We start from the raw sequence: 16,614 nt of genomic DNA, 5'->3' as shown, positions 1-16,614 counted from the left end.
TAATGAAAATTGCGAGTTCGCGAAAGGTCGGGACTTTTCGTGAAATGAATCCGTGTAACGTGCCTGGTCGTCTTAGCCAACCAGTGAAAAGATTTTGTATGTGTGGTTTTCTTCTGGTAGCCATTTCTGCGCGTAAGTAAATTCTTCGACGAATTTAGCTTTAAAAATTAAATTAATTTCTTAAATGATGAAGGAGAAAGTCAAAATTCGACGCTTTGAAAGCTTATGATTAAATGATAGTACATTTTTTTTAAGCCTACTGTTTATTGCGAAAAATGAAAGAATTCCTCATATTACTCCGCCATAAAGTAGTTCCGTAACAATTTTCACGTTTTTTTTAATTTTTGAAAAAATTTGTTAAAAATATTATCAAATATTCATGAATTTCCTTTGGGAGATATTAGATTTAAAATTTTTTATTTTATTAATTTCTATAATGAAGATAGATAAAATTATTATTAACAAATTTTTTATGTAGCCCTTAGAATTGGAACACCTGATTTTTGTATCGCACCGCATGTTGCGGAACCATTTAAATTTTGACACTTACCTATCTTGATCGCACGTGCACGTGATGTATATTCCTGACAGGCATCGACACGTGACTTTAAAAGCTACGAGTACACGTCTTCAAAAATTGTCTAACATATTGAAACAATTTTTTCCACATATGTAAAACAATAAATAATTTCTACTATTATAATTGTCTTTTTTTAAATAACTTATTAGTACTTATTTAAAATAATATTAAGTAATTCTTAATCTCAGAATGAATAATGCCACAAATAATTTAATTAACAACAATTATTAAAATATTTTATATCTATTTATTCCATAAGATAAAAATTCATTCCTAAATTTTTAATATTCTATTCATATAAAATCTTAATAAATAATGCGCACAATTAAAATTATCCATTTATCATGGGTTTTATTATTCTCAGCTTTAATCTCACATTACAATTTTTTCATAAAAAATTTATACAGGAAAAATACATGTAACTTTTGCAGCTTATCCTCAAATCATTACATTATTATATAAATATTTTTAAATTAACTAATACAATTAGTACTTAGAAACCATAACTATATATTGGACAAGTTTAATTGTAGTTAAAAAATCAGAAAAAATTTCTGACATTTTATAATTAATTTACTATAGCATATTAATTGATCAAAAACTATAATTTACAGGAAATAAATTCTTAATTATATCCTATATTATTTGCGAAATAAGCAATACTTTTTGAAGAGAATATCCAGTCTAGCAAAGATTTGTCAAGATAAACTTTAAAACTGAAATTAATATCAATTTTTAAAAACCTGCTGTCTAGATATAGAATTAAGAGTAATGAAAATGTTTTATTAGCAACAATTATGTCAATTCTATTCTGCAGGAAGTTGTTCATGCTTGAGTATTTCCAATTTTTCTCCAAGGTGTTTATTAAGATGCATTCTGACTTCTTTCTCTCCAATGCATTTCTCTCCACATTCAGAACAAACTGATTTCCCTTCTTCATGTTCTTGTTTCCTGTGTTTGGCCCGACTATTATAGGTGCTGAAGGTCTCACCACAGTCTTGACAAGGGTAAGGCTGTTCTCCAGTATGTTTCCTGTGATGCTGATCCCTTGAATCTTTCCTCCTGAAGGTCAAGCCACAGTAGTCACAAACATAAGGCTTTTTACCAGTATGAAGCAGAACATGATTGTACAGTGATTTGGTGTCATTAAACCCTTTTTCACATTGAGCACACTTATATCTCTTCTGCCCATCATGCTTACTCTTAATATGATTAATGAGCAGCTGTTTGATCTTAAATGTAGCACTACAAGCATCACAGTTATAAATTGGGTTTACCTTTCCTTCATGCACCCTCTCTCTGTGAGCTTTCAAGGACATCTGATGCTTGAACTTCTGGTGGCAAGTAGAACACTCATACATCGGCTTTTGTTTTAGCAAAAGTGGGTCCTGATCACTTATCTGATGCATCTCTGCCACATGGTATTTCAACATTCTATAAGTTGGAAAGTCTTGCGCGCAAATAGGACAAGAAAACAAATGTGGGAGCGTTATATTTTTGTCAAGTTTCCAATGTTTTTCCAAATGTTCATTCATATTCTGCTTCTTGCTAAATGTTTTGTGGCAGAGATTGCAAGAATACCTATTGTGAGAGAAGTGAATTTTTCTATGAAGTCTAAGAGCATTTGTTGTCATACATCTTTGTCCACATATGTCACACTGGAACGGCCTTTCCCCTGTATGAGTTCTATGATGCTCCTTCAATCTTGCTTTTAACTGAAAGGATTTTCCACATAGCTCGCAAATATGAGGCCTTGCTCCCTTATGGACAAACATATAATGTTCATACAAAGAATTTTCAGCCCTGAAATCTTTGCCACAGGTACTACATATAAATTCTTTCATATTTTCGTTATGGCGCATTTCATGGAACTCAAGTCTCTCCTTACGCACAAAATGTTTTGGACATTGTGAACAGTGATACTGACGCGGAGAAATAACTTTCGTCTCATTCCCATCTATCATTAAGGAAAGGGTAGAGTCATCACAAGCGGAGCAAGTGACCAGATCGTTTATACCTTCTGGATCTACGTCCGTTAATAATTTTCCACATAGATTACAATTTAATGAAACTGCTCCATGTATCTTAGCTGCTATTGCTTTTCGCATCCTTTCATCCAATGTTACCTCACTCTCACCATTATCTATATCTATCTCTTTCATACCTTCATGTTTTTGCCATTTCTGGTGAGTTCTTAGCCTGGATCGTTTCAGAAATAATTTGTTGCAAGTTAGGCACATAAATCTTTGAGAGCTTTTATGAGTATAATAGTAATGATCCCAAAGTAGATTTTCACTACTGGCTTCTTTACCACAAAGAGGACAGACGAATTTGTCCATTTCATCTAATTTATGTCTTTCCATATGAAATTGAAATTTATTTAGGGATATATATCTTGACCCGCAAAGATCGCACATAATTTTTGGAGATGGCCTGTATATGTCTCCCTCTTCGGTTTTTAGATTATCCTTGATTGGATGAGCATTCTCGTAATGTGCCAAATTAATTTCATCATCTGTCTTGTATTCGCTGTCACTATTCTTGCATTTTCTTCTTGCCTCTTCAGCTTCAATTTTAATCAATCTTTTTACATCTTGATAATTTAGAAACTCATCATCATTGTCATATGTAAAAACTTCTATTTTAGGCTCCTTCATTATTTCCTTTTCAGGAAATGATTCATCCTTTAATTTTCTTTTCAGACCTTCTTTAGGAGGTATAGTTACAGAATTTTCTTTATCACTACAAGCATCTTGAGCTATTATATTTGTGCCACTATTTTCAATCTTCTTATCATTGTATATAAAGGATTTATTCCTTATAGATTTTTTTTCTTGGTTTCTCTCAGGTGGATTAATCATTGTCAATGAAATCTGAAAGCTGTACTCCTCATCACCATTGTTGACTAATAAAATTAATAGATCTACATTGCAGTTTGGACACTTGTAAACTGTGTCATTAATGGATTTGTTAATTTCATCACTTTTATCCAAGTTATCTATTTGGGAATCTTCTAAACACATATTTAAATCAGAAGTATCTCCTAATTCTTTACGATGGTCTATAACATCCTGCATAAATTTATGATGGAATGTAACATTTCTATAACAGAGCTTACATATATATCTAGTGCTCTCATCATCCTCTACCTGTGAATAATAATTTTAATTTATTATATGAATATACACATTTAATTACTACTAAAATAAAGTACATTATATCATACATATTTTGTTAATATACTTGAGAACTTACGCTTATTGGTAAGGTGTCTTTAATTTTTTGTCTAATATCTACTGCATTATATGTATCTATCGTCGTTTCATGGTCTTGCACAATTCCACACAAAAAGCATAGCTTCTTCATGTTTTCATCCATGATGACATTCCTACAAATAAATTGTAATACTTGTCATTTTTCTGCTTTACAGGAATACAAAATACAAATCTATTCAGCAAAATGTAAACATAAACAATATCCTGACACATGCTTTTCAACATGTATTCAAACGTTTTGGAGAAAATAACAAAAAAAATATCTGAGAAAGTTATTATGTCCTTTGAAGCAGTAAAAAATTTGTTACTAGGGAATTGCTAATTAATTGTAACTGAATGATTGAAATAAATTCCAATCTAACCTATATCTGACATTACATAGTTGAGTAGTTGATTTCTTATGCTTACAACACCATAGGGGATAAAAATGCAAACTCTGCGAGAGTAAATTCGAAATGAAGATGTAAAACAAACTTATGATTGGTCGGAAAGAAAATCATTAACCAATAAGAGCTTACTGTTTGTTTTAGTGTTAATAAATAAGATGCTACAAAATTATTAGCAAAAGTTTTCAATTTTAAAATCACATTTATAAGGAAATATTTTCTACATTCTTTCAAAATTAATACAGAAAAGTAATTTTCGGAAATTGTTTTGAAAAATCACATTAAATTTTTGGAGGGAAAATTTCATGGATTTCTTTAGAGTACAGATTCATTGGTATAGAAAATTCGGCCATTGTAGCGTTCGTAGAATGGCTCCAAATAGCTGATAGAGGGATTCGTGGGACTACACTTTACTTAAACATTGAACAATACCTTATAAAACCCGGAAAAAACTTATTTTCACTGATCTTCCTGCGAAGAGAAAACTCCTCTATGGGATCCCTGCTAGGCTGGAACTGGTTTTTTATCTACTCGGAAGTTCCTTAGAAACGTATCTGACCTTTAAAAAGCAGGAATATAAATAAAATCATCGAGTCGAGTAGAAGAGAGGTTTTTCACGAGTCATTTTTAAGAGGGCGCCACCTCCTAAAAGATGGCGGGTTATCCGAATTGTTTGCGGACAAACGAGTAAAATTTTATTCCTAGTTAATATACATATATTCTTTAAAATCATTTCTTTTTAAACTTATAATTATTACTTAACTTTTATTTTTTTAATTAATTTTTCTTTCTAGATTTTTGTTTCTAGAACGAACTATACTATTATGTATATTAGTAACAATTATCTCCAATACTTATCTGTAAACTTGTGAAAGAAAAAATAAACCGCGTGATTAGATAAAGCAGTACTTATATTTACTACCTTCATAATATTTGTTATCATTAATTTTCTATATTTTTGCTCTTAGATTTTGTTTTAGGTGTAAATAAATTACTATTTTCTTTTGAAAAAGACTAGTGTAAATCAGTTTTATAATGACTGCGTTAAATTTAAAAGACTTATGTATAGAAAAGAGAACTCTATATGTTCCAACATTTGATGAAATTAAAAATGGTAATCATTTTATTTTATAATTATAATTGTATAGAGAATATGTTATTACTCAAATATATTCTTTCAGTCTTAGAACTAGGTCTAAAAAAAAATTTTGAAGAGTTTTCAATAGAGATTGTAGATTGTGTTGATTTGACAAAACAACCTTTTAATCTTGCTGCTACAGGTAAAGGATATTTCAAATGTTTATGTTTTTTATTGCATTCCTATTAACAGTTTATGTTTTTCAGGATTGGTAGGTAATCCAACACTTTTGGAAATAGGGGGCCCATCATTCTTACTACCAACAGTTCAAAGAAATAAGATATATGACATTAAATCTTTATTGAAAGAAATAAATTTTAAAAATGATGGATTTGTCATTGGTGCTGGTGCTGGTCCATGGCCTTATATAAACTCTAATTGTGAGGTATGAATTTTTGCTGCAAGGTTTTAGTAAATTATTTATTTTTTTCTTATTTTATAGTTAATGATGAATATACTTATATCTTCTTCTGAAGTAAAAAATAAAAGTCACATTGCATCAGTAAATAAAGAGGACCAGTGTCACCTTCAAACTCTACCAAACAATGAAACCAGATTAGCTCTGCTTGCAAATTTATTTGTTAGCGAAGGTAAACCAGGAAAGGTTCTAAAAGTATATGCAAGAAAACGTATAGGACAAAATGATTTTATAGCATGTATGCAAAAGGAACTTGCAAATCATTACACAGAAAACCTTGTTGGTAAGTTTAACATTATTTAAATTTGTATAAGATAGACAGTAAGTTGCAACATATTATTTTTAGGCCTAGGAGGAACATTTGTGATGAATAGTGGAAAAATAAAGCAACATGTGATGCCTGATTTTTCATTGAAACCACTTAATTCAATAATAGAACTGGAAGAGTGGTTGCATTACTATAATATGTCATGTCCACTTGTAGCTGCAGGAACATTTGTCAGCTCTGAATCTGTAGGTATTTGAAAAACAAAAATAAATTACTTCTTTAAATGTAACATGAAAAAATATTTCTAGGATATAGACCTACGTGTCCAGCATTTTCACAGTTTTTCCAATCATGGTGAGGGAGGACATTATCACATTGATACAACCCCTGAAACTATTGAGTATCTGGGCTACTTTAATATTGGTTCAACACTTTACAGAGTAGATCAGCCAACTGTTCCATTACAGTTTGGAAAGGATTAACGAATATCATGTATAATTAATTGTTACCTAACTTTAAGTATAAAGCCAGGGTCCAAACTTAAAAATATTATATTTTTATATATATTCTATGGGTAAAATCTTTTTTCGATATTATGTGGTTATATTTGTCAGGATGAAGCAGTAAATAAAAAAGAAGCAATGCAAGGGCTTAATATATTGTAGACATTAGGTTTTTCAATCTTCCTAATGTCATTAATCTTCTTTAATCTGCTTGACATCCATTGCTCTGCATTTTAAATGTACCATTAACAGATGTCCAGCAGGTAAAATGTAATAAAGTATCAAACGTTTATCGCTTATTTAAAACTTTACACCGTTAGGATCATGAAGTTCAATATAGAGTCCACAACATCCTACAATAGCATTCATCCTGCCTATCAATACAATGAGCAATTCGCGAATAATATCGAGACTTATCAGGATGGTACTAAATGGTCTGGTGTATTACTGGCATTTATCTCTGGAACATTTTTCACAGTAAGCTCAGCTTTGGTTAAGGCATGTAAAAATGTGAGCCCAATGGTGTTGCTGTCCATCAGGGCAATTATACAAATTTTGGCCATGTCTATTATGGCTATTAAGAATTCGAAAAATATCTGTGGGCCTAAGGGTCAAAGGATGCTGTTACATTTACAGGTAAATCTTTTTTAAAAAATGTTTTTTACAATTACTAAATCTAGATTGTGTTTTTCAGGGTCTAGTCGGAGGCATGACATTAGCTTTGCTTTATTATAGTTTTAGAAAATTACCCATAGGCGATGCTACTACTATTATCTTTAGTTCTCCAGTAATTGTTATTGCGCTTTCATTTATTTTGCTCAAAGAGCCATGTGGACTATTAAGAATAGTAGTGGTTTGTGCTCTTTTTGCGGGTGTGGTTTTTGTTTCACGTCCGCCCTTCATATTTCAGGTAAAATAATTCTTAAATAATATAAGAAATGTCTTATCAATTGATCATGATTACTTAATTTTCAAACAAAAATTTCAGATGAACAGATCAGAGCCATATGATATTTTGGGATATGTATGTGCCATATTGGCAACAATATTTACTGCTTTAAATATAGTTGTAATGCGAAAATGTGCTGAAATTCATTATTCAGTTATGGTTTTAAATTTATCAATGTGGTCTCTTATAACAGCTTTAATATTTTATTTTATTGTACCTGATGATCATGCTCACCAACATCTTATCCCCAGAGATTGGTTCACCTGGGGTCAAATTTTACTAATAGCTTTTACAGGCTTGTCAGGTCAAGTTCTTGTTACAAAAGCTCTGAAAATTGAAGGCGCTGGAAAAGTATCTGTCACCAGATCCCTTGACATCATTCTAGCCTATGTCATTCAAGTTTATTTCTTCGGTGAACAACCAACTTCAACCAGCATCACAGGAGCAGCTCTTATAATATTCTCAGTTATAACTATGGGATTTGAAAGAGAGATTTATGGTATCTGTGACTTTATTCCCTAATGAAAGATACAATGCTTAAAAATTATTCATCTTTCCTTAAACTTAAACGCATGAAATGTTATAAACACTTATTTCCTTCTAATAGTGTGATAGTCATTCGAGGACTCAAAAAATTATATGTCATAGTTTTAAATCGTTTACACATACATTATGACTACCTTAACCTTGTAATTTATCATTCACTAGCAAAGAAGAACCATCTTTTTCCTTTTCTTTTACAGATTGCTGTAAACACATTTACATAGCGATTTAATAAAACCTCGTCACCGCAGTACATAAATATTACGTTTTTACAATAAGTATACTCATTTTTATTGAAAATCTCTTTCTATAATGCAATCAAAAACGTTACATGCTACAGAAATGGAAAGAACTATGAAACATATTTGTGCCATCTCTGCTTTTCTCAGTTTTTCTTACTTTCCCCTAACAACAAACTTTATATGTACAAATGTACATATGTATTTAACTTTGCACACAAATTACTTTTTGCAAGTATCGCATATAATAGCAATACTTTTATATATTTTGTAATGCTGTACTTAAAAAAAATCTATTACGTTTATCAATAACAATTAATTACCACGTCGTTTCTTCTTTATGTACATTTATACTAATTTTCTCATGAAATTTCCAAGGTTCTTAAGAATATATGTAAACTCTTATAACTTAGCTTACAACTGAGATGTCATATTTAATTAAAGTTTTTAAAACTTTATATCATGCAACACTGTATTTTCTACACTATTTCTCTTAATTTTAAAAGTTGCAAATAAAGTAATAAATATTAATATCGTGAAATATCTCGTGCATTAGATATACAAATCTGTTGTTAGATCTTTTAGATTTCTTTTAATATCACTTTCTCTCTCTCTTTCTCTCTCTCTTCATCTCCTTACAGTTATTTTCTTTAATCTTCAAATTTACAAACAAGTCTTTAATCAATAAAAAACATTAAGTTACAACAAAAACTATTAAATATATTCCTTGAAAATAAAATAACTTTTATCACCTAATTTTTATATATTTATAGTATCTGACATTTTCTAATATTTAAATAATATGAAATATTTTTAGGATTCTGATAGTATTTCTCGTTTATGATACTATATTCCTTGAAAAAATAGCATTTAGGTGTCAATAAATATCCTCTTTTTGTACAATTTCAGAAACTGTTTTGTAACATACAACATTCACATCAGTTATTAATTTAAAAAATGGACTAACTGCGTTTCGTAGGTTTATTTTCTACTGTAAGACAACTGAACCAGTTCAATAAATTAGAATGAGTTAACTCAAACTGATCTTAATTTAACTGATTGTACCAGCTCATACTATGCAATAAAAGACAAACCTTATAAAAATATAAAGTTTGATTAATTTGTTTTATAAAGTACTTGTTTCTAAATTAATTTTTAATAAGTGAATTAATGATTTTTCATAATTTATTAAAGAATATATTTGTTTTTTTAAGGGCTGGTTGTTCCACCTATTGGCAAACATCTGGATAAATTTATCTGTTTGGTAAAGCTTGAAATTGAGTAGAATTTACTAGTTTGTAATTTTTACCAAGCAGATAAATTTTACCAATAGGTGGAACAACTAGCCCTAAAAGATAAAGCTGCAATGCATAGAATGTATATTAATACTGCAGCTTTAAGGATTTCATTTTTGAATCATAAAAATTGCATCCTAGATCATCAGAAATTAAAATGTTATAACATTTGCAAAAATATTGAATCCATACTTACTGATTTTACTGTAAACAAAAATTAAAAAATAATCAACATATCAGAGAAGTGAGAGCACAGCTTCATACAAAATTAATCTACTAGTATCTGGAAAAACAGACATCTTCTTTCTTAATCATTAAACAATGTTCTATCTTGAAAAAAAAATATGTTATAATTTTAATATTACCTCACCATATATAAACACGTAATTATAATAAAGAATAACATTGATTAATAAACTATAAAGAAAGAAAATTGTTGCTTTTAATCATTAAACAATTTCTAATCTTGGAAATGTATTTCATAGGTTTAATTAATTATATCTTAGTATTTAAACGTATAGAATGTAAATACGTGATTATGGTAAATATTAACATCAATTAATAAACTTTAATGATCGCTGTTCTACTTTTGCAATAGCGAAGAAAATCTTTTTGTTAACTTCTACTTTAATATATCAGACAATATAATATTTATTTAGTACTCAATAAAATATAATATTTAATTTGCTCTTAATGGGTTTATTTATATTTGTATATGTATAATGCATAGCCAAATGAAACGTTGTTCCGTTTTGGATACAATTTTTTTTTTCCCAATTCGAGTTAATGTTTACAGTATCAAAATTTTAAGAGCAAATTGAGTATGTACAATATATATATGTAGAGACTATCAATTTTGCACAACAGATCGAACTATACACAAAGAATTTATAAATATATGAAACAAATAAAAGCAAGTATTATTTTTGTATTTCGTTTTTTGATTTTTATTTACCTTCAGTTTTATTAAATCTTTCTTTTCTAATATAATCTTCCATACGCAAATTTCATAGAAATGCCTGTATACAATTCTTTAGTCCTGGGAATTTAATAAGCTAAAATCTTTCGATGTGCCAATACCACAATAAAATTTCATTTAAACAAATAGTGATCATGTAAAATCAGATTGGCTTGTTAAATAATTTAGGATAGTAAATATTCTAAAAGCGACAAAAAGTTTTCTTAGTGTCGTTAAATCTTTTTTTGTATGGACTTTAATAATAAAAAAGGAATAAAGGAGAAAGAATAGAAGCTTTCTAATAAACGTATAAGAGCAAATATTTCTATGGTTTACAAAGTTTAGAAATCTGAAATCAAATATACTACTATATTTCTTACTCCAACAGACTTATAATCTAGAATGAAATGTGTGTACACACGTATCTATATGTATACCTGTGATATAATTACAGAACACATTCCTATTAACATTAAAATTTCTTTAATATTGTACATAAGAGCATATGCATTTGGAACAGATGATCATTATTAAATAATATAATATTTTAGTGGGTATTCTAATCTGGCCCATTGAATCGTAAAGTGCTAAATCTTGCAAGTACAAATACTACACAAGGGATTCCAGATGTTTGTTCAGATCCTAGCAGATTTGATTTTGCAATAGCACAAACAATTAATTCAAAAGAAGGATTTGATAATTGGTCGAGTGAAGCTTACGTATAAAATATTCGTAAGTGTTCTATAATTTGTACAATTCTGGCCTTACGTTAACTAATATCATTACCAATACATTGCAAGATACAGTAAAATAAAGAAATGAAAACTGCAGTAGTCGATATGGGTAGAAGGTCCATTTTTGGCATTTTAAATTGGAATTAAGAGCAATTAAACGTCTAAACCATATATGCTGCATTAAAAATTACCACTTTGCTAAGCAAATGTGCTTAAAATTGAACAAATTTTCATACCTGCTTTTAGAGGCTTTAACATACCAGATCAAATATGTATCGGCACGTGGATTAGCAGCTCTGCACGGCTTGAAAATACCGCAGAGCACATTTCGCACGTGTACTCTAGAGTGTCGGGTATTATAGTCTCAGGAACATCGTCTACAGGAGTAATAACACTATGTGTGTGAACAGATAGAAGATGCTGAGGAGTAGATTCGACTTTAACGCTAAGCTTGACGTTCCTATTACTTATCTCATCAACGTCGGAAGGAACCAAATCAGGTAAGATACTTTCCTCTCCAGCTGTTACGACGTTAGCTTCAAAGGCGACTTCCATGCTATTTCCATCTACAACGTGATCTAGTAAATTCGCTGTATTGTTGTTCTCATTATCGTTTTGAATCTCCATATCGTCATGCCGATCATCAATTGGCTCTTGTTTGATTACAACTTGCTTTTGTCTTTTCACTCGCCTACCAAGAGGCTTCTTCTTTGGCAAAGGTTCAGTTTTCTCATTACTAATATTCAGAATATTGCCATTATTATTCCTGTGCTCACTAGAGATTTTCGTCAACCCTGGTTCAAGCTTAATATTCCTCAGCATATGGTGGCTAGTTGGTCGAGTTTCTTCCTTTGGTTTGCCGAATGTTGCAGGCATCATTTGTAGCTTGCCTTCCACATGATAACTCACGTTTTTCGTTCTAGGACGATTTCTTTCTCCACCAGGAAAGATACCAAGTTTGTGCTCATTCGGCATAACCTTGGGCGTCCTTGTCACCATTGTTTTAGTCTTCTGACCTTTCTTAACACCATCACTTCCAACTTCCACTGGCACTCTTGTCTTTTGCGTATGAATCATTTTCGGTCTACCAGGCTGGCCCGAATTTTGACTCTCACTTTTCTTCTCCTCCCGCTTTAACTTCTTCTTAGAAAGTTTCGACTTTGCAGGATTCAACTTTGAATTGCTCACGATCGAGTTTATGTTTTGCAAGGAGCTTTCGAAGCTCTTCAATACATTCTGATAACCCTCCTCTACGTTCGACCTGTGCGGCTTGTTCTTCTTACCAAGTTTTCGTTTTGTGTTATCGTCTGAATCTGAATTGTTGTCAAACATATCGTACTGCTCGCTCATCCTAAGAACAGTATTTGTCTCGTGAGGTTTTAATTTACGCCTTCGTTTGTATTTTCTTGGCCCGGTCTGAGGTTGGCGTCTCAACGCAGTATTGTCGTCACAATGCTGTACAATATGAGCCACAATTTCCTCGGAAGTACCGTAAGCGTCCCCGCAGACTTTGCACAGGTAAGGAGTTACGCTACCAACGCATTTTGGATCAGGACCAGAGTGGTGGGCTCTCACGTGTTCTCGTAAAACTACCTAAAATATAATATATTGCTTATAATTATTAAAGCTGTGTCAAAAATGATGAGTTTCACGCAAAATATTATTTAATTGAAGCAAAAATGATAAATTCTTCAATGACTAGTGGAAAATTTTAGATATTTTAGAACGAATTTATACTTATTTGGCTACTAGACGTATTGACCAATTAAATTGCTTAATAAGATACCGTTATTAACGTATACTGTACAATAGCAGGTAATGCCATAAACGGAAAGAAACTGTAGTTTTGGCGGTCAAGAATTGAAGTAGTGTTTATGAATGGAAAAGGAGGCAAAAATCTTCTCACTCTTTGATTAAATGCACGAGGACAGATTGCACATCCATAAGGCTTCTCCCCCGTGTGAATACGTTCGTGTTTTCTCAAGGTACCACCGTCCGCAAAAGCTTTCCAACAAAATCTGCATCCGTACGGCCTTTCACCGGTATGTATACGTATATGAATCTGCTGGGAGCTTCGGCTACCGAATGTTTTTCCGCATTCCCTGCATGGAAATGATCTACCACCAAGATCCTTATTGTGCGAGTGACGATGGCTCACCAGAGCTCTCCCATCCGGAAATTCTTCACCACATTCATCACATGCTACCATTTTGTTTCGATGCGAAACCATGTGTCTGCAAAATATTAATTACTTAAGTCGATATAAATAATTTTTTACGCCAAAAATTCAATAACCTGATGAGTTTACCTTCGCAACCTAGCTTTACTGTGAAAACGTTTCCCGCATTTTGTACAGCCAAATGTTTTATCGACATTATGAACCCACGAATGTTTCATCAAACTACGTTTGTCCTTGCAAGTTTTACCACAAAATGTACACGTATTTGGGGGAGCATCTTCTGCATGATTTTGGCGTACGTGTTCGGCTACTTCCGCGTCGTCCCTACATCGTTCACCGCACAAAAGACAGCGTCGACTAGGTGATCTTAAATTTCGTAAAACAATTGTTATCATATAATATTCTTTTTTAATGTTAATACTAGAAAATTTAAAGAAAGTACCTAGCATGAAGCTCTGCATGAGCCAAAAGTGCTAAAGCTTCTTCAAACCATTCACCACAAACATTGCAAACGTGATGCTGATTGGATCCCTCCATAACATCTACTTCCTGTTTTATGTGAATCCTATAATCAAATTTAAACTATTTTCTAACATTTTCTGTTGCAAGCATCTTACATAATTTTCTGGAACAATCAGCTTACTTTTGATGTCGTTTTAAAAGATCAAGTCGATGGAAAGGGACACCGCAGGTATTGCAATAAAATTCACCAAACCTTTCATCACCAGTATAAGGAGTGTCATTGTCAAATTCATCATTGTCTGACTGTAAAGCAGCACCATGCTTGATTCTGATATGTTCCCTAAGGCTTGTGATATCCCAGAACATATCTCCACAATTTGTACATTCAAAGGGACTGTCCCCACCATGTATACGAGCATGGGAAGCTAGAGCTTTTTCTCTAGCAAAACCAACACCACAAAACTGACAAACATATGGCTTGGTAGGGTCCGTGATGGGCCAACGTGGAACTTGTTGTTCACTGGTAACAGTTGTAATTTGATCATTCCATCTAGAACTCGTAGCATAACTACTACGACCAGAATTTCTTGTGCTCATTTCCTCTAATAGACGCATATCTTCATCTACGTAATCATAAGATTTACTAATATACTTTCCTAGATCATGCTTAATATCCTCACTATTTCTCTTAGATAGAGCAGTATTATTTTTTCGTTTCCTTGGTGCACTGGACTGTACTTTTTTGCGTCTACCCTTATTAGTTTCTTCCTCTTCTGGTGGAAGGGAATCATCATCATTCAAATCATCCTCTAAACCATCTCTAGATGGGGCATATGCATGAATTTTTAAGTGATTCATGAGATCACATTTTCTAACATAACGAGCCCCACATAAATTACAACCATGAGGCCGATCTGTTTGATGTGCAACCATATGATTCATTAAATTTGCTTTTTTTCTGAACCTTCTACTACAGAAATCACATGGATATGGGCGAGTATTTGTGTACGAATCCTGGTCAATTGGTAATGGAATCTCCATGTCGTCATATTCAAGCAAATTCTCATGAGACACTTTGGTATCTGGTATGTCAACCCTACAAATAATTGCATCATATACAAACTAATAATATAATAAAAAGTAATACATATTAATTTGACAGAAAAAGAAAATAATTATTTACCCATCTTCAGGTCCTGATCTGTCCCAATTATCTGTGATTACTTCCTCTGTGACCTGGATATTTAAATAATCATGGCCTGGATCTTGTGGAACAATATAGATTGATTCCATGTCGCTTGTTTGAGGAACCATTAGAATTTCTGCATCTGTGGCATCTCCAGAAACAGGAACGGATTCCACTGTTTCCTCTACTGCCACTTCCTCGCAAGCTCCAATAACTTCCTCCTCCGGAGCAACCAATTCCGTTTCCAAACCACATATTACTTCCTCATGTATGACATTTCCCACCTCTTCCACCCATTGCAAAGAAAGATCTCCAGCAATATCCATTTCTGAAGAATACTTTTTCAGCTATTTTATTACTGCCATCACTATAATTAAACCAAAAAGAGCCAGTGCAAATAAAAAATATGAAACTTGTCTTAGAAAGATACAAAACTAACAATTAACATTAAAGAGTTAATGAAAAGTAAAAGATATACAATTTGTGGATATAAACCTTACTACTTACAAAAGTCACACACTGGTAATAAAAGTTCTTATAAAAGGGAGAAACAATCAAGACCAGTGTCCATGTTTCTTGTTTCTTCTAATTGAACAAAAACATAAGGAAAAAAAAGAAGATGGAAAGACACAGGGAAACTAGGAGCAACAATTGAAGATCCATTTGTTTAGATGGAATTGTGGTTATTAGTATTATGTAAATAAAGGGAGAATATCGCGGATCAATTAAACATTTGACGAGTGCAGCCGCATGATGTCATGGCATTAGCATAAACTAAGAGGTAAAATTATAATTTTGAAAATTTTTAAAAAACGTATTGCTACGCCGAATGTTGACGTCTTAAGGTTATAATATATAGGTTATGGCCTTTTGGAGGTTATACAGTTGAAAAGTTTTGATCTATCGAGGATTTTTGGATAAAAAGTTTTACTCGCTAAGGTGGAAAAACGCTAGCGGGAAATTCAGAAAAGAAATTGGCCGATCGTCAGATTGGTGGTATTTTATGGACGACGAAAGAGAAGTAGCCATAGCCTATCTATAAAGGAAGCCTCTTCCATCCAATTGGAAACTGTAAAAAGCCACAGACACGCAAGAAAGTTTCCTATGGGTTAAAATAAATTGCTTGGATCGTTTATGGGTCATTATTTGAGAAATCACAGTGATTTACTTACTGTTAATTATCTAAAGACACAGATATCAACCTAACCAAAAATATTTTATCGAGATCGGGAACAGCGTCGACCTTCGGTTGTTTTCAATTTGGTGGGGATGATGCGTTTGGAAATAATCTGCGACAAAATGGCGGCTTACTTCTGGCGCTCTCAATGAATAGTTAGGAAGATCGAATCAACAAATTTTCATTGGTAATCCGTGAAACCTAATTATAGAGTTGAATGGCGAATCGAAAAACATCTCCTGCAGAAATGTAAGTGGATTTAATGGAAGGATCCACCTAAATGGCTACAAATATGTAGTCCAATTTTACGGCCCTTCTCATTGG

At 32.1% G+C, this 16,614-nt stretch overlaps 4 protein-coding genes across 6 annotated transcripts; 2 read left to right on the top strand and 2 right to left on the bottom strand.

Moving 5' to 3' along the window:
- Window positions 1-1,043: 1,043 nt before the first annotated feature.
- LOC136775988 (zinc finger protein 567-like) lies at window positions 1,044-4,256 on the bottom strand. Its single transcript, XM_066731255.1, has 3 exons — window positions 4,218-4,256; window positions 3,836-3,968; window positions 1,044-3,729 (listed from the first exon to the last, which is right to left on the bottom strand). The coding sequence occupies exons 2-3, from the start codon at window positions 3,956-3,958 to the stop codon at window positions 1,387-1,389; spliced, it is 2,466 nt and encodes an 821-aa protein (XP_066587352.1). The 5' UTR covers window positions 3,959-3,968; window positions 4,218-4,256; the 3' UTR covers window positions 1,044-1,386.
- A 435-nt stretch (window positions 4,257-4,691) lies between these two features.
- On the top strand, window positions 4,692-6,729 carry LOC136776003 (ester hydrolase C11orf54 homolog). The gene is made up of 6 exons (XM_066731286.1): window positions 4,692-5,355; window positions 5,423-5,521; window positions 5,586-5,764; window positions 5,822-6,080; window positions 6,144-6,310; window positions 6,374-6,729. Exons 1-6 carry the CDS (start codon window positions 5,277-5,279, stop codon window positions 6,545-6,547), a joined length of 957 nt encoding a protein of 318 aa, XP_066587383.1. The 5' UTR covers window positions 4,692-5,276; the 3' UTR covers window positions 6,548-6,729.
- On the top strand, window positions 6,698-9,984 carry LOC136776001 (solute carrier family 35 member G1-like). Of its 2 annotated transcripts, XM_066731283.1 has the most exons (5): window positions 6,698-6,831; window positions 6,889-7,204; window positions 7,263-7,478; window positions 7,557-8,016; window positions 8,261-8,398. In XM_066731283.1, exons 1-5 carry the CDS (start codon window positions 6,821-6,823, stop codon window positions 8,290-8,292), a joined length of 1,035 nt encoding a protein of 344 aa, XP_066587380.1. In that variant the 5' UTR covers window positions 6,698-6,820; the 3' UTR covers window positions 8,293-8,398. The 2 variants fall into 2 exon arrangements, with proteins under 2 accessions (XP_066587380.1, XP_066587381.1); XM_066731284.1 differs by having other exon boundaries at window positions 7,557-9,984.
- Window positions 9,985-11,545: 1,561 nt separating this feature from the next.
- LOC136775986 (zinc finger protein 594-like) lies at window positions 11,546-16,383 on the bottom strand. 2 transcript variants are annotated; one of them, XM_066731253.1, is made up of 8 exons: window positions 16,286-16,336; window positions 15,621-16,215; window positions 15,111-15,480; window positions 14,109-15,023; window positions 13,908-14,030; window positions 13,595-13,831; window positions 13,193-13,520; window positions 11,546-12,879 (listed from the first exon to the last, which is right to left on the bottom strand). In XM_066731253.1, the coding sequence occupies exons 3-8, from the start codon at window positions 15,437-15,439 to the stop codon at window positions 11,551-11,553; spliced, it is 3,261 nt and encodes a 1,086-aa protein (XP_066587350.1). In that variant the 5' UTR covers window positions 15,440-15,480; window positions 15,621-16,215; window positions 16,286-16,336; the 3' UTR covers window positions 11,546-11,550. The 2 variants fall into 2 exon arrangements, with proteins under 2 accessions (XP_066587350.1, XP_066587348.1); XM_066731251.1 differs by lacking the exon at window positions 15,621-16,215 and having other exon boundaries at window positions 16,286-16,383.
- Between the last annotated feature and the right edge of the window lie 231 nt (window positions 16,384-16,614).

This window comes from Prorops nasuta, unplaced genomic scaffold (genome assembly GCF_024137725.1).
Source record: "Prorops nasuta isolate Cenicafe-Biocafe unplaced genomic scaffold, Cenicafe_Pnas_1.2 PNAS00008, whole genome shotgun sequence".
Classification (NCBI taxonomy): Eukaryota; Metazoa; Arthropoda; class Insecta; order Hymenoptera; family Bethylidae; genus Prorops; species Prorops nasuta.
This window is presented reverse-complemented; position numbering and strand designations above follow the sequence as displayed.